This window comes from Typha angustifolia, chromosome 3 (assembly GCF_048772165.1).
Source record: "Typha angustifolia cultivar Huaian chromosome 3, ASM4877216v1, whole genome shotgun sequence".
NCBI lineage: Eukaryota > Viridiplantae > Streptophyta > Magnoliopsida > Poales > Typhaceae > Typha > Typha angustifolia.
The window spans coordinates 2884151-2901633 of NC_133241.1; the positions used below are offsets into that span (position 1 = coordinate 2884151).

A 17483-nucleotide genomic window follows, 5' to 3' on the forward strand; every position below is an offset into this window, starting at 1 on the left:
TTACCTATTTTATGATTCACACCCCGTCTTTGGGGATTTTATAACGCGATCCCTCATTTTTTCTATAATATTCATTTAACACCCTAACGTTACTTTAGCTAACTGACATTAACCATGTTATATGGTTTATGTGACTCTAGTTCAAAAATTACTAAAATACCTTTAAGGAATCATCTTTAAACCCTAAAATCCCAAAATGGGGTTGAGTTGTCTTTAAACCCTAAAACCCCAAAATGGCATTCAACCAAAAATGATTACAGAAACTAACCCCAAAATCCCAACTTAGGAGGAGTGATGTAGGCTTGGAGAAGCTCTTGTCGTTTGGGCAACTTCGGAAGGCAACCTCCTTCAACCTTCGACTACTTGATGTTTCGGTGATGTAGGCTTTGGGAAGCTCTAATTCCAAGCTGCAACCTTCCGACTACAAGCTCCTTCAACTCCAATGGCTTGGTGTTTAGGGAGCTACTGCTTGGGGTTTGGAAGCTTTGAGGTCAGCTTGGCATTTAAGAATGTTCTTCATAGTTTGGGGAGCTATGAGATAATAAATTATAAAGGTTTAAGTTATGAATAAAATTAGAGATGAGTACAAGGGTAATTTAGGAATATTATAAATTATATGATAGATTATAACAGAATATTCTCTTTCTGGTATCATTCTGTTTGATAATAGTTAGGTTAAGTTAACTCAGGGTGTTAAATGAACATTACTATAAAAAGGAAGGGTCGCGTTATAAAATCCGCAAAGACGGGGTGCGAATCACAAAATAGGCAAAATGTAGGGTGTGATTTATAAAAATCCCTAATAAAAAAGGGAGAAAAAGAAATCTATGAGCCAACAACTATAGCTCAGTGAGTGGAATCCACTGAAAACCAAATAAATTCTAAAATTTTATAGTGTTAAATAAAACCAAAGTTCAACAAAATAAATAACAATTTTCCAATAGGCATGCTCTTAAAATAATGACAATGATAACAATAAAGAGTCACAACTTATAGCTTTGCTCAATTTCAACATATTAATATCTTTTCAATATTTATTATATCATTTGTCTCAATGAGTCTATACCCTATGGATCCACATCAACTAAAAATCACCTCGAGATGAAGCTCGAATCTTTTCCTCATAACTGATCCAGTTAGGGTCATCAAAAAGTGTCACTATATGATCAACACACTGTCACGACCCAAAATAGGAATCATGACCGGCCATGCATCTCAATATGCTTGAGATGCACGAAGCCTTATTAATACTCTCTACGTGTACGATGGCAAAATAAATAAATTAAATGAGAATATGCTTTATTAAATTTTATAACTAATTGCAATAAAAATAAAACAATGTTAATGTTTTTATAAAAGTCTCTAAACTAAAAAAAATAAAGCTTCTAATCTAAAGCATAAAATCTAAAAGAGCGGAAAGGTAAATAGGTGAATCCTAAGTGGAGGTGGAGTCCGGGTACATCTCGCTCAGCCACCCCGTTGACTATTACCTGAAATAAATAAACAAATACAAAAAAAAAATAATAGAACCCATGAGCCAACAATTATAGCTCAGTGAGTGGAATCCACTCACTAACCAAATAAATTTTAATTCATATTAATGCTGAATAAATTAAACTAAAAGCAACAATATCCATCACAATATGCAATAGGCATGCTCTCTAAATAATAACAATGATAACAATAGAGAGAGATGTTACAACTTGTAACCTTGCACGTTTTCAACATATTAATATCTTTTGATATTTATACTATCATATGTCTTAATGGGGCTAAATCCTGTGGATCCACATCAACTAAAAGTCACCTCGAGACGATGCTCGGGACTTTTCTTCATAGCTGATCCGGTTAGGGTCATCAGAGGGTATTACCCTGTGATTAACACACTCTGTCTTTCTCTAACCGTTGAGAGAAGTTAGAGTCACCTAGGAATTTTTCTCATTCATCCTAGGACTGTTCCCTAACCCCGCCAGAGTCACCTAAGAAAGTCACCGTAGTGATCTAATTTAGGATTTTCCCCTGGATTTCCAGATAGACTTGAGTCACCACGGAAAATCGCAAACGATTTATACCGGGATTGTTCTCTAAGTCGTATCAATACTAGTCTCATTTTTCTTTTCACAAATTTCAATATTTGTACGAAGTATGGTGATGCACTGAATATAATAAATGCATATAGAAAATAAAACAATTAAATTTTCGCACGTACGGATGAAATAAATATATTTGCACACAAAATTTGCAACAATTTAATTTTTACACATAAGGGTGAAATAAATAATTTGCACACAGAAAATTTACATGGTCTGACAAAAATACGAAATACAATAAAATAAACATGTGAGTGAACCCACTTACCTGAGTCTAGGCAAGACAACCGAAATCTCAAATCTCTAGCTCACGTACTAAAAATCACCACCTTAAATAATAAATAACAATACCATTTTTAATTAAAACAATTATTAAAAATCTTTCTACAATTTAACCCAAGAATAATTAATTTGGGCTAAAATAAGCCCAAATCAATTGGGTTGGGCTGCAGTTGGCCCGCAGCCCACATAACTATTTCTTAAATGGATTGGGCTAAGGCCCAATCCAATTAGATAATGGAACCGGGTCGGGTTCCTTGGATTCGGATCCAACCCAACCCGAATCCAAACACTAAAAGGGAGAGGGCAACCCGAGTCTGATCTTCTCCAAACCGAAGAGAGAGAGGAAAAGAGAGGAAAAGAGAGAAAGAAAAAGAGGAAGAGGAAAACGCCGGTGGCCGCCGCGGCGAAGGTTCGCCGGCCGCACCCTTAGCTCCCCAACACCCATATGGTGCCGCCGTCCTCGTGAGGTGGAGGAGAAACCGCGAAAGGTGGTCGATCCCATGACCGACGGCGACCGGAGCCACGAGGGCTTCAACGGTGACTGCCCACGGCATGAGGCCAACGGCAAGGTGCTTCCAGAGGTAGCGGCTGCGACTCGAAGCCGCCGTCCGGCCAGATTTGCTGATGAAGCCGAAGAACCCCCAAATTAGGTATTTTCACTAAACCCTATTATTCTTAAATTAACTTTGAGGGGTGAGAGAAGGCTTACGAAGGAGTCACGTGGTGGTCTCCGTTGGCTCCGACGATGCCCCGGCAGGCCGATTCCATGGCGTGACTCCGTCGGTAAAGGAGGAAGAAAAGAGAGGAGAGGGCTAAGATCGTTAAGCATAGAGAGAGAAGAGATTAGGGTTTAATTTATAGATTAGATGAGTATCAAATCTAATCCGATTCGGATTAGATGAAATCCCCCTCTAACAGCGCCTCGTTGCGTGCTGGAGAGGGAGAGGGGAGGGGCTGCACGTGCACCCTTCTCTCTCATCCCCAATTTTTTTTTTTTTATTCTGACACACTCTGTCATTTTCACTAACTATTGAGAGGTTAGAGTCACTTTAGAAAGTTTCTGATCCATTCTAGGACTGTTTTCTAACCCCGCTAGAGTAACCTAAAAAAGTCACCGCAGTAATCTGATATAAGACTTTCTCCTGGACTTCTAGATAGACTTGAGTTGCTATAGAAAGCCGCAAGCAAACTATATCGGAACTGTTTTCTAAGTCATACCTATACTAGTTTTATTTTTTCCACTAAAACTTGTAATTTGCACAAGGTATGGCGATGCACTGAGTATAATAATTAAATGCACACAGAAAATGTAATAAATAAATTTGTATACAACAATTTACATGGTCTGACAAAAGTATGAAATATAACATAAATAAATATGTGCGTGACCCACTCACCTGAGTCTAGGTTAGACAATTGAAATCTCTAGTCTCAAGTCCACGTGCTAAAATCACCACCTTTAAATAATACAAAAATAACATAAATTTTAATTTATCTCTAATAAAGTTTTTGAATTTTTAAAACAAACAAAATGGCTACAATGGGTTGAATAAAACCCATTGATTTGGATTGGGCTGGAGCTGGCCCGTAGCCCACCCCTTTCACTTTATGCTAATTGAGCTGGGTGAAGGTCTTACCCAAAGCCAATAAGGAACTGGATTGCAGGTTGGCTTGCAGCCCATGACTTAATGTTAAAGGGTCGGCTCGGGTCCGCAACCCAAACCCAAACTCGAGGGAAGAAAATAGTTGGCTTGGGTTGAACCCGAGCCCAACCTTTTTCTTCCCCAATAAGATCAGTGAGGGAGAAAAAGAGAGAAAGAGGAAAGGGAAGGGCGAGAGAGCATTGCTGGCGACCACTGTCGCCAGCGGCTTGCTGACCTCACCAAAGCCTTCCTAGCGACTTTGACGACCTGAACAAGTGGAGGGAAGATTGATCATGGCGACCAGCAGTGGAAGACTCCCCACCCATGGCCGACCACGACCCGAGCCACGAGGGCCTCCCTAGGAGGTATCATTGACACAAGGCTTATATTATGAAGCTTCTGGTGTTGGAGCGGTAGTGACTGAAACCGCCGGCCGACGAGGTTCACCGATGAGGCCGCAACACCGAAATTAGGTATTTCTATTTTAACTCACCAATTGAGTTAAATGAGTCAGATTGGGTTCCTTGGATTCGAAATCCAACTCGACCTAAATCCAATAATCTCAAAAGATGAAGGCAAGACTCTGGTTGTTCGAGTATGCCTTCTTCATCCTGAAGGGGCGGACGAGAGAGAGAGAGATGCCGACGATCACTATCGTCAGCAATCCGCCGGTCATGCATGCGTCTTCCTTGCGACCTCGATGACTTGAAAGAGAAGAGAAAGATTAGCTATGGCGACCGATGATGGGAGGTCTTCCATCCATGGTTGACGGCGACTGGAGCCACGAGAGCTCCAAAGGTGAACATCTATGGCACGAGGCCAACGACGTGAAGCTTCCAGTGATGGAGCGATAGCGACCCGAAGTTGCCTGTCGGCATGATTTGCCACGAAGCTGCAACCTCACCAATTAGGTTTTTCTAATCTATCCTATTAAACTTAAATTAAATTTAAGGGGTGGGAGAGGGCTTACCGATGATTCGTGTGGTAATCTGTAATTTCTCTAGCGGTGCTTCGGCAGTTTGATCCAACGATGGGTGCTCCGACGAGAAGGAAAGAGAGAGAGAGAACAACGTATCCTCAAATACTAGGGTTTGGGTTTTAATTTATATGATAGGTTTTTGAACCTTTATTTGAGAACAGATACGGATTCGGAGTGGTCGAAATTACTCAGCCACTCCTCTGTTGTGTAACTTTGAAGGAGAAGGGAGGGGAGGGGGGTGCACGTGCACTACACATCCGACCCCTTTTTTTTCTGTTCTTACAAATCTAGTTTTCAACTTGACTCAAAAGATATGTTAATATTATTGTTGTTTCCTAATGTAGATTGTAGAGTACATATAAATATTTTATATGCATGTATGTGATTGTGATTGGGGATATTGTTGTTTTGATTCTTGTCGTCAAAACCGATTGGCTGATACGGCTGATTCAGCCGATACTCGATCCGGATAATTCGAAATGGAAGGCCGATACAACTGAAATGGCCGATACATATTGTTTTTTCAAGCATCCAATCCGGATCTCAAAATCGATAATAGGAACCTTGATTACAGACCACTCAGAGTCTCAAACTGAAGTTGTCCTTTTAATGCGCAAGATTATGCTAATATACAAGCAAGATAACCTTGACTTATTTAATCTATTATTAGGATAGAAAGTTATATAAAACTATTAGAAATTGGTAAACTAACTTTATCGGTTTCATGGTGGTCCATTAAGAATAAGAGGAGGCACCAAATTTGACTCCAAAATAAAGAAAATCTAACATCAAATTGTATCTTTATTGTAATGCGAAATAAATTGGATGGCCTTCTATGTAATACATACCAAATTGCGAAATAGATTTGGCAAGAAAAGGTTGGAAGTGCTTTTTGCCACTATAATATTAGATTGAGGGGTAAAAATTTAAGCAAGATGATTAAATAAATTATTTGGATTAGGTGTTTGATAAAGATGACCCTCTGACTCTATGGATAAGAGAAGTGAATGACACATTTTTAAAAGACAAAGGTAATAACTCTTAGCTGGATGAGATCCTACAGGAGGAGGAGATGAGCATGATGGGGAGGCTAGGGTTATCCATTCTATTAGTGAGAAATCATAGAGCTAGTAATACTAATGATAATCATCACAATACTCTTGGCTATGAAACACAGACACTTTAAATGTTATGCTCTGTTCGTATTCGATACTTATTGGACACCGACACTAGTTGGACACTTGTTGGACACATGTCGAACATTGACACTCGCTGGGCACTTATTGGACACGTGTCAAACACTTCTACAATGTATACGATATTCAAATAATTATAGAATATATTTGAACACTCCTTAAACACTTTTGGATACTCTTGAAACACTTTTTTTGGACATAAGATTTATAATATGCTATAAAAGTTTATAATACAAATTATCTATTGCAAAAATTTCCTACATATGCGATAGAAATATAACGCAACAATCACAAGTTAGTGCATCCAAGAAAATAAATATTAATGCATATTATTGTAAAATCACAGGTTCACCTATGCCATCCGCTATTGTTAAGTAATGGTAGTTAGTTATTTATTCTTATAATATTGAATTGTATTGTCACGTATTAGCATTATCATTTTTGACTTTGTGGTATTGTGTATATTTTATTTTTATCTCATGAATAATTTATGCATTCCTGTATTTATATTATGAGTTTTGAAAAATATTACTTTAAACGTTTCAATAATATATATAATATTTTTATTTATTTATTTTGCCATGTCATAAATGTATCATGTCCTATTCTTTCAAGACTTGTTGTATCCCTATATTCGTATCGTGTCATATCCATATCCTATGTTTGTGTTTGTGCTTCTTAGACTCATGGTGATGAGATTATCCCTTCCGTATCTGATTTGGCATCTCATGGTTATGTTGTAGATGAGGGAGATCAATCCATAGATCATGCTAGATGAGTGGAGAGAAAAAGACTAAGGAGTTGTATATTTATCAAAGACATGGCAGTCATGAGAGGGCTGCTGCTCCCGATAATTCATTTAGTCAGATTCACACAAAGGGGTCATATGCTGGATTTGCTAGTTATTCTAGGTGGTAGACACAACAAGAGCGACAAACATCTTATTGTTCATATGATATGACCAGCATGATCACATCTTTGGATTATAGCAGTTATATGGCTGATACACCATTTTTCCTGTGGCTGATGCCGATTCTGATGACTGTACTGATCATGATATTTACTACCATACTGAACGCCTATCAATATGACTCGCTCATTTCAGATTCCTATGGGAGTATATATGCTCAATAAATGGCTTCAATCCTATGTGTAGCATTGCTTATTTGCATAAAGGAGTTCATCTCCAGCAATAGTATTTGGCTATTTACCAATCATGCAGAAGCAACATGGCTTACTCCTACTATATCTATGAAAATCCTCATAATTGTGCATTTCCATAGGAATCTGTGCAATCTAGAGTTTCTGATACAAAAAGATCTTGTATGCAGTAAGTGTGCAACTTGATTGTATGAAGCTCCTCTAGTTTCGCTTGAACTTGTATCAGTATAGGCATAAGCTTGATTTATGATTTATCGTCAAAGACGGCTGCACCTTTTCTAAATAGTCCATTCATATTAAAACATTGATGTTATATTTTCACTTGTACACCTAGATAAGCATAACAAGGGAGCACTTCTCAGCCTCATTATCATGCTTAATTAGTAGCTCAGGCTTTAAGAGCACCAGGGATCTACTATTGCATGGTTTGTCCATACGAATGCAAATAATTTCAAGTATTAGCTTATAAATGAGCAAAATATGCATAGTCTTGCCTTTGGCCTTAGGCATGCCATTTTTTGCATTTATAAATTACATGCAGTAGGCCATTAGTGGAAATAAATCAAGATTATGCTCCTTGCTTCTTATTTTCAACATTGTGGATATATGAATGTCATGATGAAAGTAAAATAATGCTACAATATTCTTATTTGTTGCATATTTTCTATTGTGTCACATTCCAGCCAAGGACTGATGGAAATGCGGCTCCCTGCAGCTTGAGTCATCAATGTATAGACAAAAATCAGATCAGAGGTTCAACTTCCTTTCTTCCACTTTCTTCCTTTCTTCTCACGAAAGAATTTCTTCCGTAAGGTGCCAAGTTGTGCCAACTCTGAGTTATAAGCTACCAAAATTTTTAATGAGTTTACTGCTTAATCCAAAAGTTTCTCTCTACCTGTCTACTTCCTCTTAGCTACCTCTCTTCTCTTGATATCAATGTCTTAGCTTGGTCTCCTATAAACAGCCTGTATAACCCTGAAGGAAAATTATTTAGTGTATGATAAATGATGACGTTGAAGAAGTAGAATATTTCAGCTTCAGAAATAACCTGAAATTAGTTCTATCTCAGATATCATCTGGAACTTGTTGACTAAATTTTTTAGAGATAGTATCTACAAGCTTTTGTCATATTCCCTCAAGGAAAATACATTTTCTTGTATTTTCCCTACTTTTCTTTCTGATGTGAATATGGAGTCATGGTAACATATGATTCATTTTGAGGTAAAATGAGAACTGTTGATTGTTATTCACAGGCTCATATTCATTCCATTAAGATTGTCATATGTCTGATTGTAATGAAAATAAAGCCAGTAAACCACATGCAATGTTCATACATAATTTCCCTGAGATTTCAATCTATACCACCATTCCATTGGTAGATGCTATAAGAGATGAAGAGAGCATGTAATAGCCAACATGTCTAACAATCTTCTTGAGAGAATTTTATCATCAAACTGTCCATCTTTTTAAAAGTTAAATTTTTCTGTATTTCTCTTATTTTAGGTTGAAAGTTCCAAAACTTATGTTGAAGCAAATGAAGCCACTATTTTTACTAGTTGGCATATATCTGTCTTTCCTGGAACCAAAATGGAATTTTTATCCTTGCACGATAGTCTTTGAGAGTTGAGGGTCAGGTTTTGAGACTGAGTTGGGTAGGAGTTAGGTGATGGTAAATAGACTTGAGAGAAGGAAATAATAATAAAACATAGTATTGAGAATGATGAGGAAGAAGTGAACAATTTTGTGTCAGATTTTGATGGAGTCTTTAAGAACTGCAGCAGCCTGGAAGAAGGGGTATAAGAGAAGAGTGGAGGGGTATGGAGATTGAATTGTAATCTCGGCAAGGAAAAAGTGTTTACAAATTTTGTTAGGTCTCATGAGTTAAAATGACTACCTATTCTCCTATGGAGTAATTGTTAGTAAATGCAGTCACCTAAATGTTGGAACAAGAGGACCCCTTTCAACTTTTACCATTTGTCACTACATCTAATACTATCTGAAGTTTTAGCTTTACTTGTTTTCACATTCAACATCCTTGTGAGATTAAATTATTCTTTCCATCTTCTGCCACAGCATCAGATTTCATGCAAACTAATGTCTTGACTCATATGATGACTCTATTCTAATACATAGTTTCTAATCTGAACACAATGTTTTTTTTTTTTTGCTGGGAAGTCATGGTAATATATAAGCTCATTTTGGACTCATAACAGGTGTTTCATTTCATGGTTCCATCCTGTCGAGAAAGTTCCTTGTGCAAATGGTACGAGCAGTGATGTACTTCGTCTTCAAACTGCTAACAGTTTTTCATCTCTTCTATGGAATGAGAAATGTGGCCATCCATAATGGGCAGAAGGCACAGGACAACAGTAGACTAGAGTTGCCAAATGCAAATCCTTCCAGCCACATTGGTCACGATGATGTCAATGAAGAATCTATCCTTCCATGCTTGGATAGGCTGCAGAAATTAGAGGATACGGTAGCTGATTTAAACAAGAAACGCATGAGAATTCCTCCAGAAAAGGACAGTATGATTGTAGAGTCACTAAATAGAATAAAATGTATAGAGTTTGATTTACAGAAGACAAAAGATGTGAGTAGCTTCTGATAACCTGAAGATTTTGATTCCCAATATTTAGTAGCCAAATAATTACACCTATTCTTAATAATTCTATTATTGGTTTATGCAGGTATTGAAATCCACCTCATTGAAGCAAGTAGAGCTGGCAGAATCCATAGATAATTTGAAGGAGACTGGATTACATGTAAGTAGATTTAAGCTCAGATATAGGAAAGGCATGCAGAATCCTCGATGACCCCTGAACATAATATTCTTTTCTTTTCCTTGGTTCACCTAGTGATTGAATTAAGTGATAGTTTTGGATGCAAATTCTAATCTATATATGTAAATTGCAGAAGTCATGCTGGTATAGGGGTTCCAAGTCTCCCCACATTGCAACGTGATTGGTCAGAGTTTTTTTTTTTTCCTTCTTTTACATTTTTTGGCAACTCGCGAAGCTGTACCTCTGAGATGTGCATACTGTGATACATGTAAAGGACTTGAGATCCATATTGGAAGTCATTAATTGTATTTCCTATTATTCCCCTTTGACAACTGAGCTGCCTCAGCTATTTAAAGTATAAACTTCAGATTTAGTAAAACATCGGTCAGTTTTTATTATTGATATTATTTTGTAATTTGTAAAGGATTGTAACATCTGATAAATCCATAATTGGTGTACAGATATTGAATTATTGAGTAATGCATAAATTTTGTGATCATTTGTTCCATGGAGTTTTACATAACAAATGGGCTATTTGATAACGAATATGATGATGAAACTTATATAAAGTTCTTAAAAGATGAATCTTAGTCATGATAAATTGAGGCAGAAAAGGTAACGAACTCCTCATGATCGCCCTGTTCTAAGTTTGCTAGATATTTTACCTAATTTTCCTCTCTGTCCCCTACTCTTTGAAAACCTGGATCCTTGCTACTTAGATTATATCTTCTTAATGGGATAAGGGTGGCTTAGCCAATTAATGCAGGAGCTCTCAAGGCAAAAAAGGATTTGCAACTACTTGAGCATCTCCAAGCTCCAAATTTAGAGCTTCATCTAAAAATTTAGAAATACTAATTTTATCTTACAAAAGCTTAATTTGAAATTTTAAATTCCTCTGTATTCTTTATTAAAGCTAATCGATGATCTTATTGAGATCTTTAAAATGAGTTTAATATTAAATTATTTAAGTTATTTTAAATATTTTATTTTTATTTTGTGTAATATAATTTTGATGTTTTTAATTAAAAAATAATAATTTAAAATTATTTCTGAAACTATTGAATATTAGTCTTATTATAAAGATATTGATGAGAGTTTTCTAACCAAATATTTTTTTATTAAAAAGTAATAATATTAAGAGTACTTATTAAGTAATTTAAAATATAATATATAAATATATATATTATATTAATTAAATAATAAATATAGAGCTCGGTGTATTGGAATGCACGGGGCTCTTAGCTTTATATTTGGGCTCCAAATATAGAGCCCTCCCTTGGAGATACTCTTAGAATGCATCGATTCTAAATTCCTTAAATACCTGCTAATTTCCTATCCTATCCTCATCAATTATGGAGGATTTTATTCCATTATCAATGACTTTTACCCTCTAACGTTTTGTTCACATCATAAGGTAGAGGTGATCATCAAGTGAGCCAAACAATTTTGAGCCATTGTTTCTAGGCTGACCAAGCCAAGGCCTCTCTTCACCGGCACGTCCACGAATCAGTTAAGCAAGTCGGGTTTAGGCTGACTTGAAATATTCTAGCTTGCCAATGGATTGGCATAACGGGTCGGGTGCAATGAGCCTAGCTTGCCCTGGGTTTGGTTTTTTTTAATTTTTTAATTTTTTTGAGAGAGAAAGATTGTAGTCAAAGCTCATTTCATCAAGAAAGATTACATAATGCACCCAAATCAGATAAAGAGGATTGGGTGGATAAAGCCAAACAAACAAGGTTATAAGCATAAGCATTATTAGCCCTGCTAGTATGCAAAATAGTAGTAGAAGGCAGAGTAGCATGCAAGCTACGACACTCTCTAATCCAAGACCTAATAACCCACGGAATATTATTAGGTGAATTAGAGGAAAAGACATCTACTACTGTTTTGCAATCCGAAAAAAGAAGAAACCGCTCCGAAGGTATGAGAGCTTGAATTATTTTGAGACCTGCTAAAAGAGCCTGGGCTTCTCCTTCTAAAACCGAAGGACAGTCAGGTAAATAAATAGTCTGCTGAAGTATTCCTAAGAATGCTAATTGGAGATAAATACCAATTCCAGCATCCAATTCTTTGCACCAACTAGCTCAACCAAACAAAGAGAGAGTGAGGTCAATGAAGTAATCTCCGTCTGAACAGTCGACATTGGAATGGTGATCTGAGTCAAAGAAAGATCATTCGACCATGAAGAGATGATACATTTGATAGATCGTACTATAGCTTCTGGACTAGCAACAGACTGCCGAAATAAACAATTATTTCGATATTTCCAAACACACAACATAGTGACAAAGAGAAGGGGAAATGAGTCTGCACCTTGTTTGGTGTGAAGATCTATCAACCAATCAGAAAGAGAGGAAATATGAGGCCAACGGAATCCCATACCAAACCAAACAGCCTCTGCAAAAGGACAGTAAAAAAAACATGAATAATAGATTCCAATGAGCTCGGGCAGCGATGACAAAACTTATCAATAGCAAACCAGCAAGCATGAAGAGCTTCCTTGGTTGGTAGCGCTTGGGAGAGACAGTGCCAGATGAAAATAAGGGTCCTTGGAAGAATATTTTTAGTCTTCCAAACAGCTCGCCAAAGGGCTTTGAGAGGAAGAGAGGAAGAGAGGAAGAGAGGAAGAAGAAGCAGACCAGGTACCTTGAACCATGAGTTGAAACGCCTACCGAGTAGAGAAGCGGCCGGTGGAAGTAAGCTTCCAAAGTAAGCAATCCTCTTTAGAAGGTGGGGGTGGGGGTGAATTAATAATGCGGGTAGAAATAGATGGAAAAATAGAGGAGATAAGCTGTTGATTCCATAAACCTGTTGGAGATATTAGGTGAATGACATGAGAGATGCCAGGAGGGAGAACAAGACACGATAAGTCCATGCCGCGTAGCCATGTGTCCTGAGTAATAGAAATGTTGGCTCCCGATCCGACTTCCCAAACTACTTGAGATTTAACGATTTCTCTGATATGGAGCATTGCAAGCTAGGACCAAGAAGAAGGTCACTTACGTGCAGCATCCCAAAAAGAAGAACTAAGGAAGTAATTATTATTTGAATTGTTGTAATTGTTGTAATTATTATTTGAATTTTCTGTGTTATTTGAATAGCCACAAGGACTACCGCCGTGTAGAAATTTAGACGATAAGATAATTATTATACCGGGGGCTGAGCCAGCTAATGTGGGTCTATATCGCTATCCTCACATCCAAAAAGAAGAGATAACAAAGTTGGTAGTCAAGATGCTTAGACAAGGAATCATAACCGAGTAACAGTGTTTATTTTTCATCAATTTTGCTTGTGCGTAAGAAGGATGGTTCATAACATTTTTGTGTCGACTACCGTATACTCAACACCATAACTATCAAAGACCAGTACCCAATACCGGTGATAGAAGAGTTGTTAGATGAGTTGGCGGGGGCTTCTTATTTTAGCAAATTAGACCATAGTGCTGGATATCATCAAATTCGAGTTTTACCCCGACGATATGTGGAAGACTGCTTTTCGAACTCATGACAATCATCATGAGTTTCGAGTCATGCCCTTTGGATTGACCAACGCTCTAGCAACACAGAGCCTAATGAACGACATATTTAGGCCACTTTTGCGTCGGTCCATGTTGGTGTTTATACAAGTCTAGCCCTATCATCAAGTCACCTTGCGCCCTATTCAGAACAAGAAATTGGAATTCATATTTTTTGGCCCTTTGTGAGCATGTTGGACTAGTCACCTACAAGCTTGAGTTACCAAAAGGAACAAGAGTACATTCATTGTTCCATGTTTCATTGCTAAAGGCAAAGATTGGGCTAGATCAAGTGGTGGGTTCGGTTGTACCCAAACCCAAGGAGGATTTGCATCATGTTAAGCCAACACGAGTACTAGCATGATGATGAAGCTAACATTGCGTGAGGTGAGAGACTGAGATCTTGGTCGAATGGTTGGGAAAACCATCCGATAAGGCGACATGGGAGCTCAAGTCTAAGATCGTCAATTGATTCCTCGACTTCACACCTTAAGAGCAAAGTGGGGGAAACGAGGTGGACTGTTACGGTTCAACTAGATATGGCTTGGATTTGACCAACCAGCCTCGAAAGAAATAACTTTTTCTTTTGAAGAATAAAGATTTCTGGCAATCTTGTTTAAACGTTTGGAAGTCATGTTCGAACGCTATTTCCAAATGTCTGCATACGTTCGCAAATACAAACATATTTAGCACATTCGAGCATGCTCAACCTGCATTTAAGTGCCTACATACGTTCGTAAATACAGAGAATGTACTTAGTGTGTTCGAATGAGCTTGACCCATGTTTGAACGTGATCACCGAAATTGCATTGTTTCTAGGGCTATCTTTTGATTGTTTTGCTTCTTAGGTTAGCCTCTAAAATATGTGGAAGGCAACCTTATTGAACTATTGATGATTATTGAAATTTTTCCTTCCTATACCTCTATCTCCTTCCTCCAACGGCATCCATTATCTGACATCATCTCCTTCCTCCTTCAATCTGATTGTGCTAGCTTGCCTATCAAGGATCGGTCCACCCTCTACCCCTTCGTCTAGCTTGAGGCTCTATCCCCACCATCGCTGCCATTGTCATCTTCCAATACCCTAACCATTATTCTACCTTCCACTACCCATGTCCATCCCGCCACTATTTGACCAATGGCTAGTAGTTCTCTCATATCGATACGAATCGGATCAAATCAAATCACATCAAAAGGAGATCAGGCTCAATGGATTGAGTCTAATTATCTTATTTGGTTATTTGGTTTAGTAGGTTATGATTTTATTTAATTAGCTAAATCCAGCTCTGCGTAGTTTCGGATACATATTCATAGAATATTCTACACATATCGAAATAATATCAAGCCAGTTGCATAAGGTCGCCAACCTCCAGAATCTATAACTTTAATATTTATGACTTCTTCAGATTTTGAATCTCTCTATGACAAAATAAAAGATTAATGCGAGAGGTAATCGGAGAAGATAAAGAATACTGGTTTAGTTGGTTTGTTAATGTTTCATATTGTTTTAGGACTTGTTGGCTAGCCTCTATAAATATGTGGATGGTAGCTAACTTCATTATGGAATTGGATTATTGATTTCTTGCCTCCTATATTCTCTCTAGACTTCTCCCTCCTCCCTCTTCACCATCCTTCCACCTCTACCGTTGGTAAGGTTTCTCCTAACTTCTAATCTCCCTCGACTGTCGAGTCACCCCTCTTCTTTGGGATCTTGACCACTTCGTTCTCTTCATCTACTTTCCTTAATCACATCCACAATCCACCTTTATCTCCATACCCATCCATAAGCCTAACATCCACTTCACCCGTCACCACCACCATCACCCACATTATTCCGTATTTTCATCCCTGTTACAGATCAAATCTATAAAGAGCATAAATATGAAAGTTGTAGATCAGGAAGTTACTGATCCAACCCAATTCATTTCGTAATTTTCTGACTATCACAGAATATCTGATAAATATTTTTCACGATTGTGCGGATTGATTCCTATAATACATTCAGATTTTGAAGAAATCTTAACGTAGCCTATCTTTGGTTCTAGAGCACATCAATTAGTATCAGAGCTATCAAATGGTATCATAGCTCATCAATTGGCATTAGAGCAGGCAAATCTCAGACCTCCATTAATAGTTGAAACAAGAAAGATGACATCAAGAAGGAAACTTATGGAGAGCACACCGATAAGGGAGGACTCAATACAAGATAATCCTAACTGTGAGGCTGATTCCTTTGGAGTGACTATGACAGGACCGAGTCAACCAACATCTATGGGTTCGAATATGGATGAACTAAGGGGCATGTTCCAAACATTATCGCATAGAGCTGACAACATACAAAAAGATCATAATAAATTCAAGGAATATGTCATGAATCGATTGGGTTCGTCATCTCCTCGATGACGAACAGAGTTTCAAGAAGGACCGGTAATGGGACCCCATCGAACCGATACTGTCATGACCCAAAATAGGAATCATGACCGGCCATACATCTCAATATGCTTGAGATGCACGAAGCCTTAGTAATACTCTCTACGTATACGATGGTAAAATAAATAAATAAAATGAGAATGTGCTTTATTAAATTTTATAACTAATTGCAATAAAAATAAAACAATGTTAATGTTTTTGAGTCTCTAAACTAAATAAATAAAACTTCTGATCTAAAGCATAAAATCTAAAAGAGCGGAAAGGTAAATAGGTGAATCCTAAGTGGAGGTAGAGTCCGGGTATATTTCGCTTAGTCGCCCCGCTGACTATTATCTGAAATAAATAAACAAATATAAAAATAATAGAACCCATGAGCCAACAACTATAGCTTAGTGAGTGGAATCCACTCGAAAACCAAATAAATGTTAATTCATATTAATGCTGAATAAATTAAACTAAAAGCAACGATATCCATCACAATATGCAATAGGCATGCTCTCTAAATAATAACAATGATAAAAATAGAGAGATGTCACAACTTGTAACCTTGTACGTTTTCAACATATTAACATCTTTTGATATTTATACTATCATATGTCTCAATGAGTCTAAACCCTGTGGATCTACATCAACTAGAAGTCACCTCGAGATGACGCTCGGGGCTTTTCTTCATAGCTGATCCGGTTAGGGTCATCAAAGGGTATCACCCTGTGATTAACACACTCTGTCTTTTTCTCTAACCGTTGAGAGAAGTTAGAGTCACCTAGAAAATTTTCTCATTCATCCTAGGACTGTTCCCTAACCCCGCCAGAGTTACCTAAGAAAGTCACCGTAGTGATCTAATTTAGGACTTTTCTCCTGGACTTCCAGATAGACTTGAGTCGCCATGAAAAATCACAAACGATTTATACCGGGACTATTCTCTAAGTCGTATCAATACTAGTCTCATTTTTTTTTCACAAATTTCAATATTTGCACGAAGTATGGTGATGCACTGAATATAATAATTAAATGCACACAGAAAATATAACAATTAAAATTTCGCATGTACGGATGAAATAAATAAATTTACACATAGAAATTGCAACAATTAAATTTTTACACGTAAGGGTGAAATAAATAATTTGCGCACACAGAAAATTTACATGGTCTGACAAGGATACGAAATATAATAAAATAAATATGTGACACCCACTCACCTGAGTCTAGGCAAGACAACCGAAATCTCAAATTTCTAGCTCACGTACTAAAATTCACCACCTTAAATAATAAATAATAATTAAATTTTTAATTTGAATAATAACACAAATTTTGAAATTTAAAAAAATAAAAAGAACTAAAATGGGTTTAAATTTACCCATTGGATTGGGCTGGGCTAATTCTGGCCCGGCCCAATTCAAAAAAA

At 37.2% G+C, this 17483-nt stretch overlaps 2 protein-coding genes across 8 annotated transcripts in view; one reads left to right on the top strand and one right to left on the bottom strand.

Annotated features, from left to right (window-relative positions):
- Nucleotides 1–10622, top strand: part of LOC140758537 (phosphatidylinositol/phosphatidylcholine transfer protein SFH9-like) — a 31440-nt gene extending 20818 nt beyond the window's left edge. Inside the window, exons 10-13 of the mRNA XM_073094744.1 lie at nucleotides 8035–8104; nucleotides 9565–9944; nucleotides 10042–10116; nucleotides 10268–10622. Coding sequence (XP_072950845.1) covers nucleotides 8035–8104; nucleotides 9565–9944; nucleotides 10042–10116; nucleotides 10268–10315 — 573 coding nt within the window. The 3' untranslated portion in view covers nucleotides 10316–10622. The remainder of the gene's footprint in view (nucleotides 1–8034; nucleotides 8105–9564; nucleotides 9945–10041; nucleotides 10117–10267) is intronic.
- Nucleotides 1182–13149, bottom strand: LOC140758538 (uncharacterized). 7 transcript variants are annotated; one of them, XM_073094745.1, is made up of 4 exons: nucleotides 12943–13149; nucleotides 12614–12855; nucleotides 12448–12531; nucleotides 1182–1490 (listed from the first exon to the last, which is right to left on the bottom strand). In XM_073094745.1, exons 1-4 carry the CDS (start codon nucleotides 13020–13022, stop codon nucleotides 1468–1470), a joined length of 429 nt encoding a protein of 142 aa, XP_072950846.1. In that variant the 5' UTR covers nucleotides 13023–13149; the 3' UTR covers nucleotides 1182–1467. The 7 variants fall into 7 exon arrangements, 1 of the variants encoding a protein (XP_072950846.1); XR_012104125.1 differs by lacking the exon at nucleotides 1182–1490 and adding an exon at nucleotides 11819–12289 and having other exon boundaries at nucleotides 12781–13149; XR_012104127.1 differs by lacking the exon at nucleotides 1182–1490 and adding an exon at nucleotides 11819–12370 and having other exon boundaries at nucleotides 12781–13149.
- Nucleotides 13150–17483: the final 4334 nt, after the last annotated feature.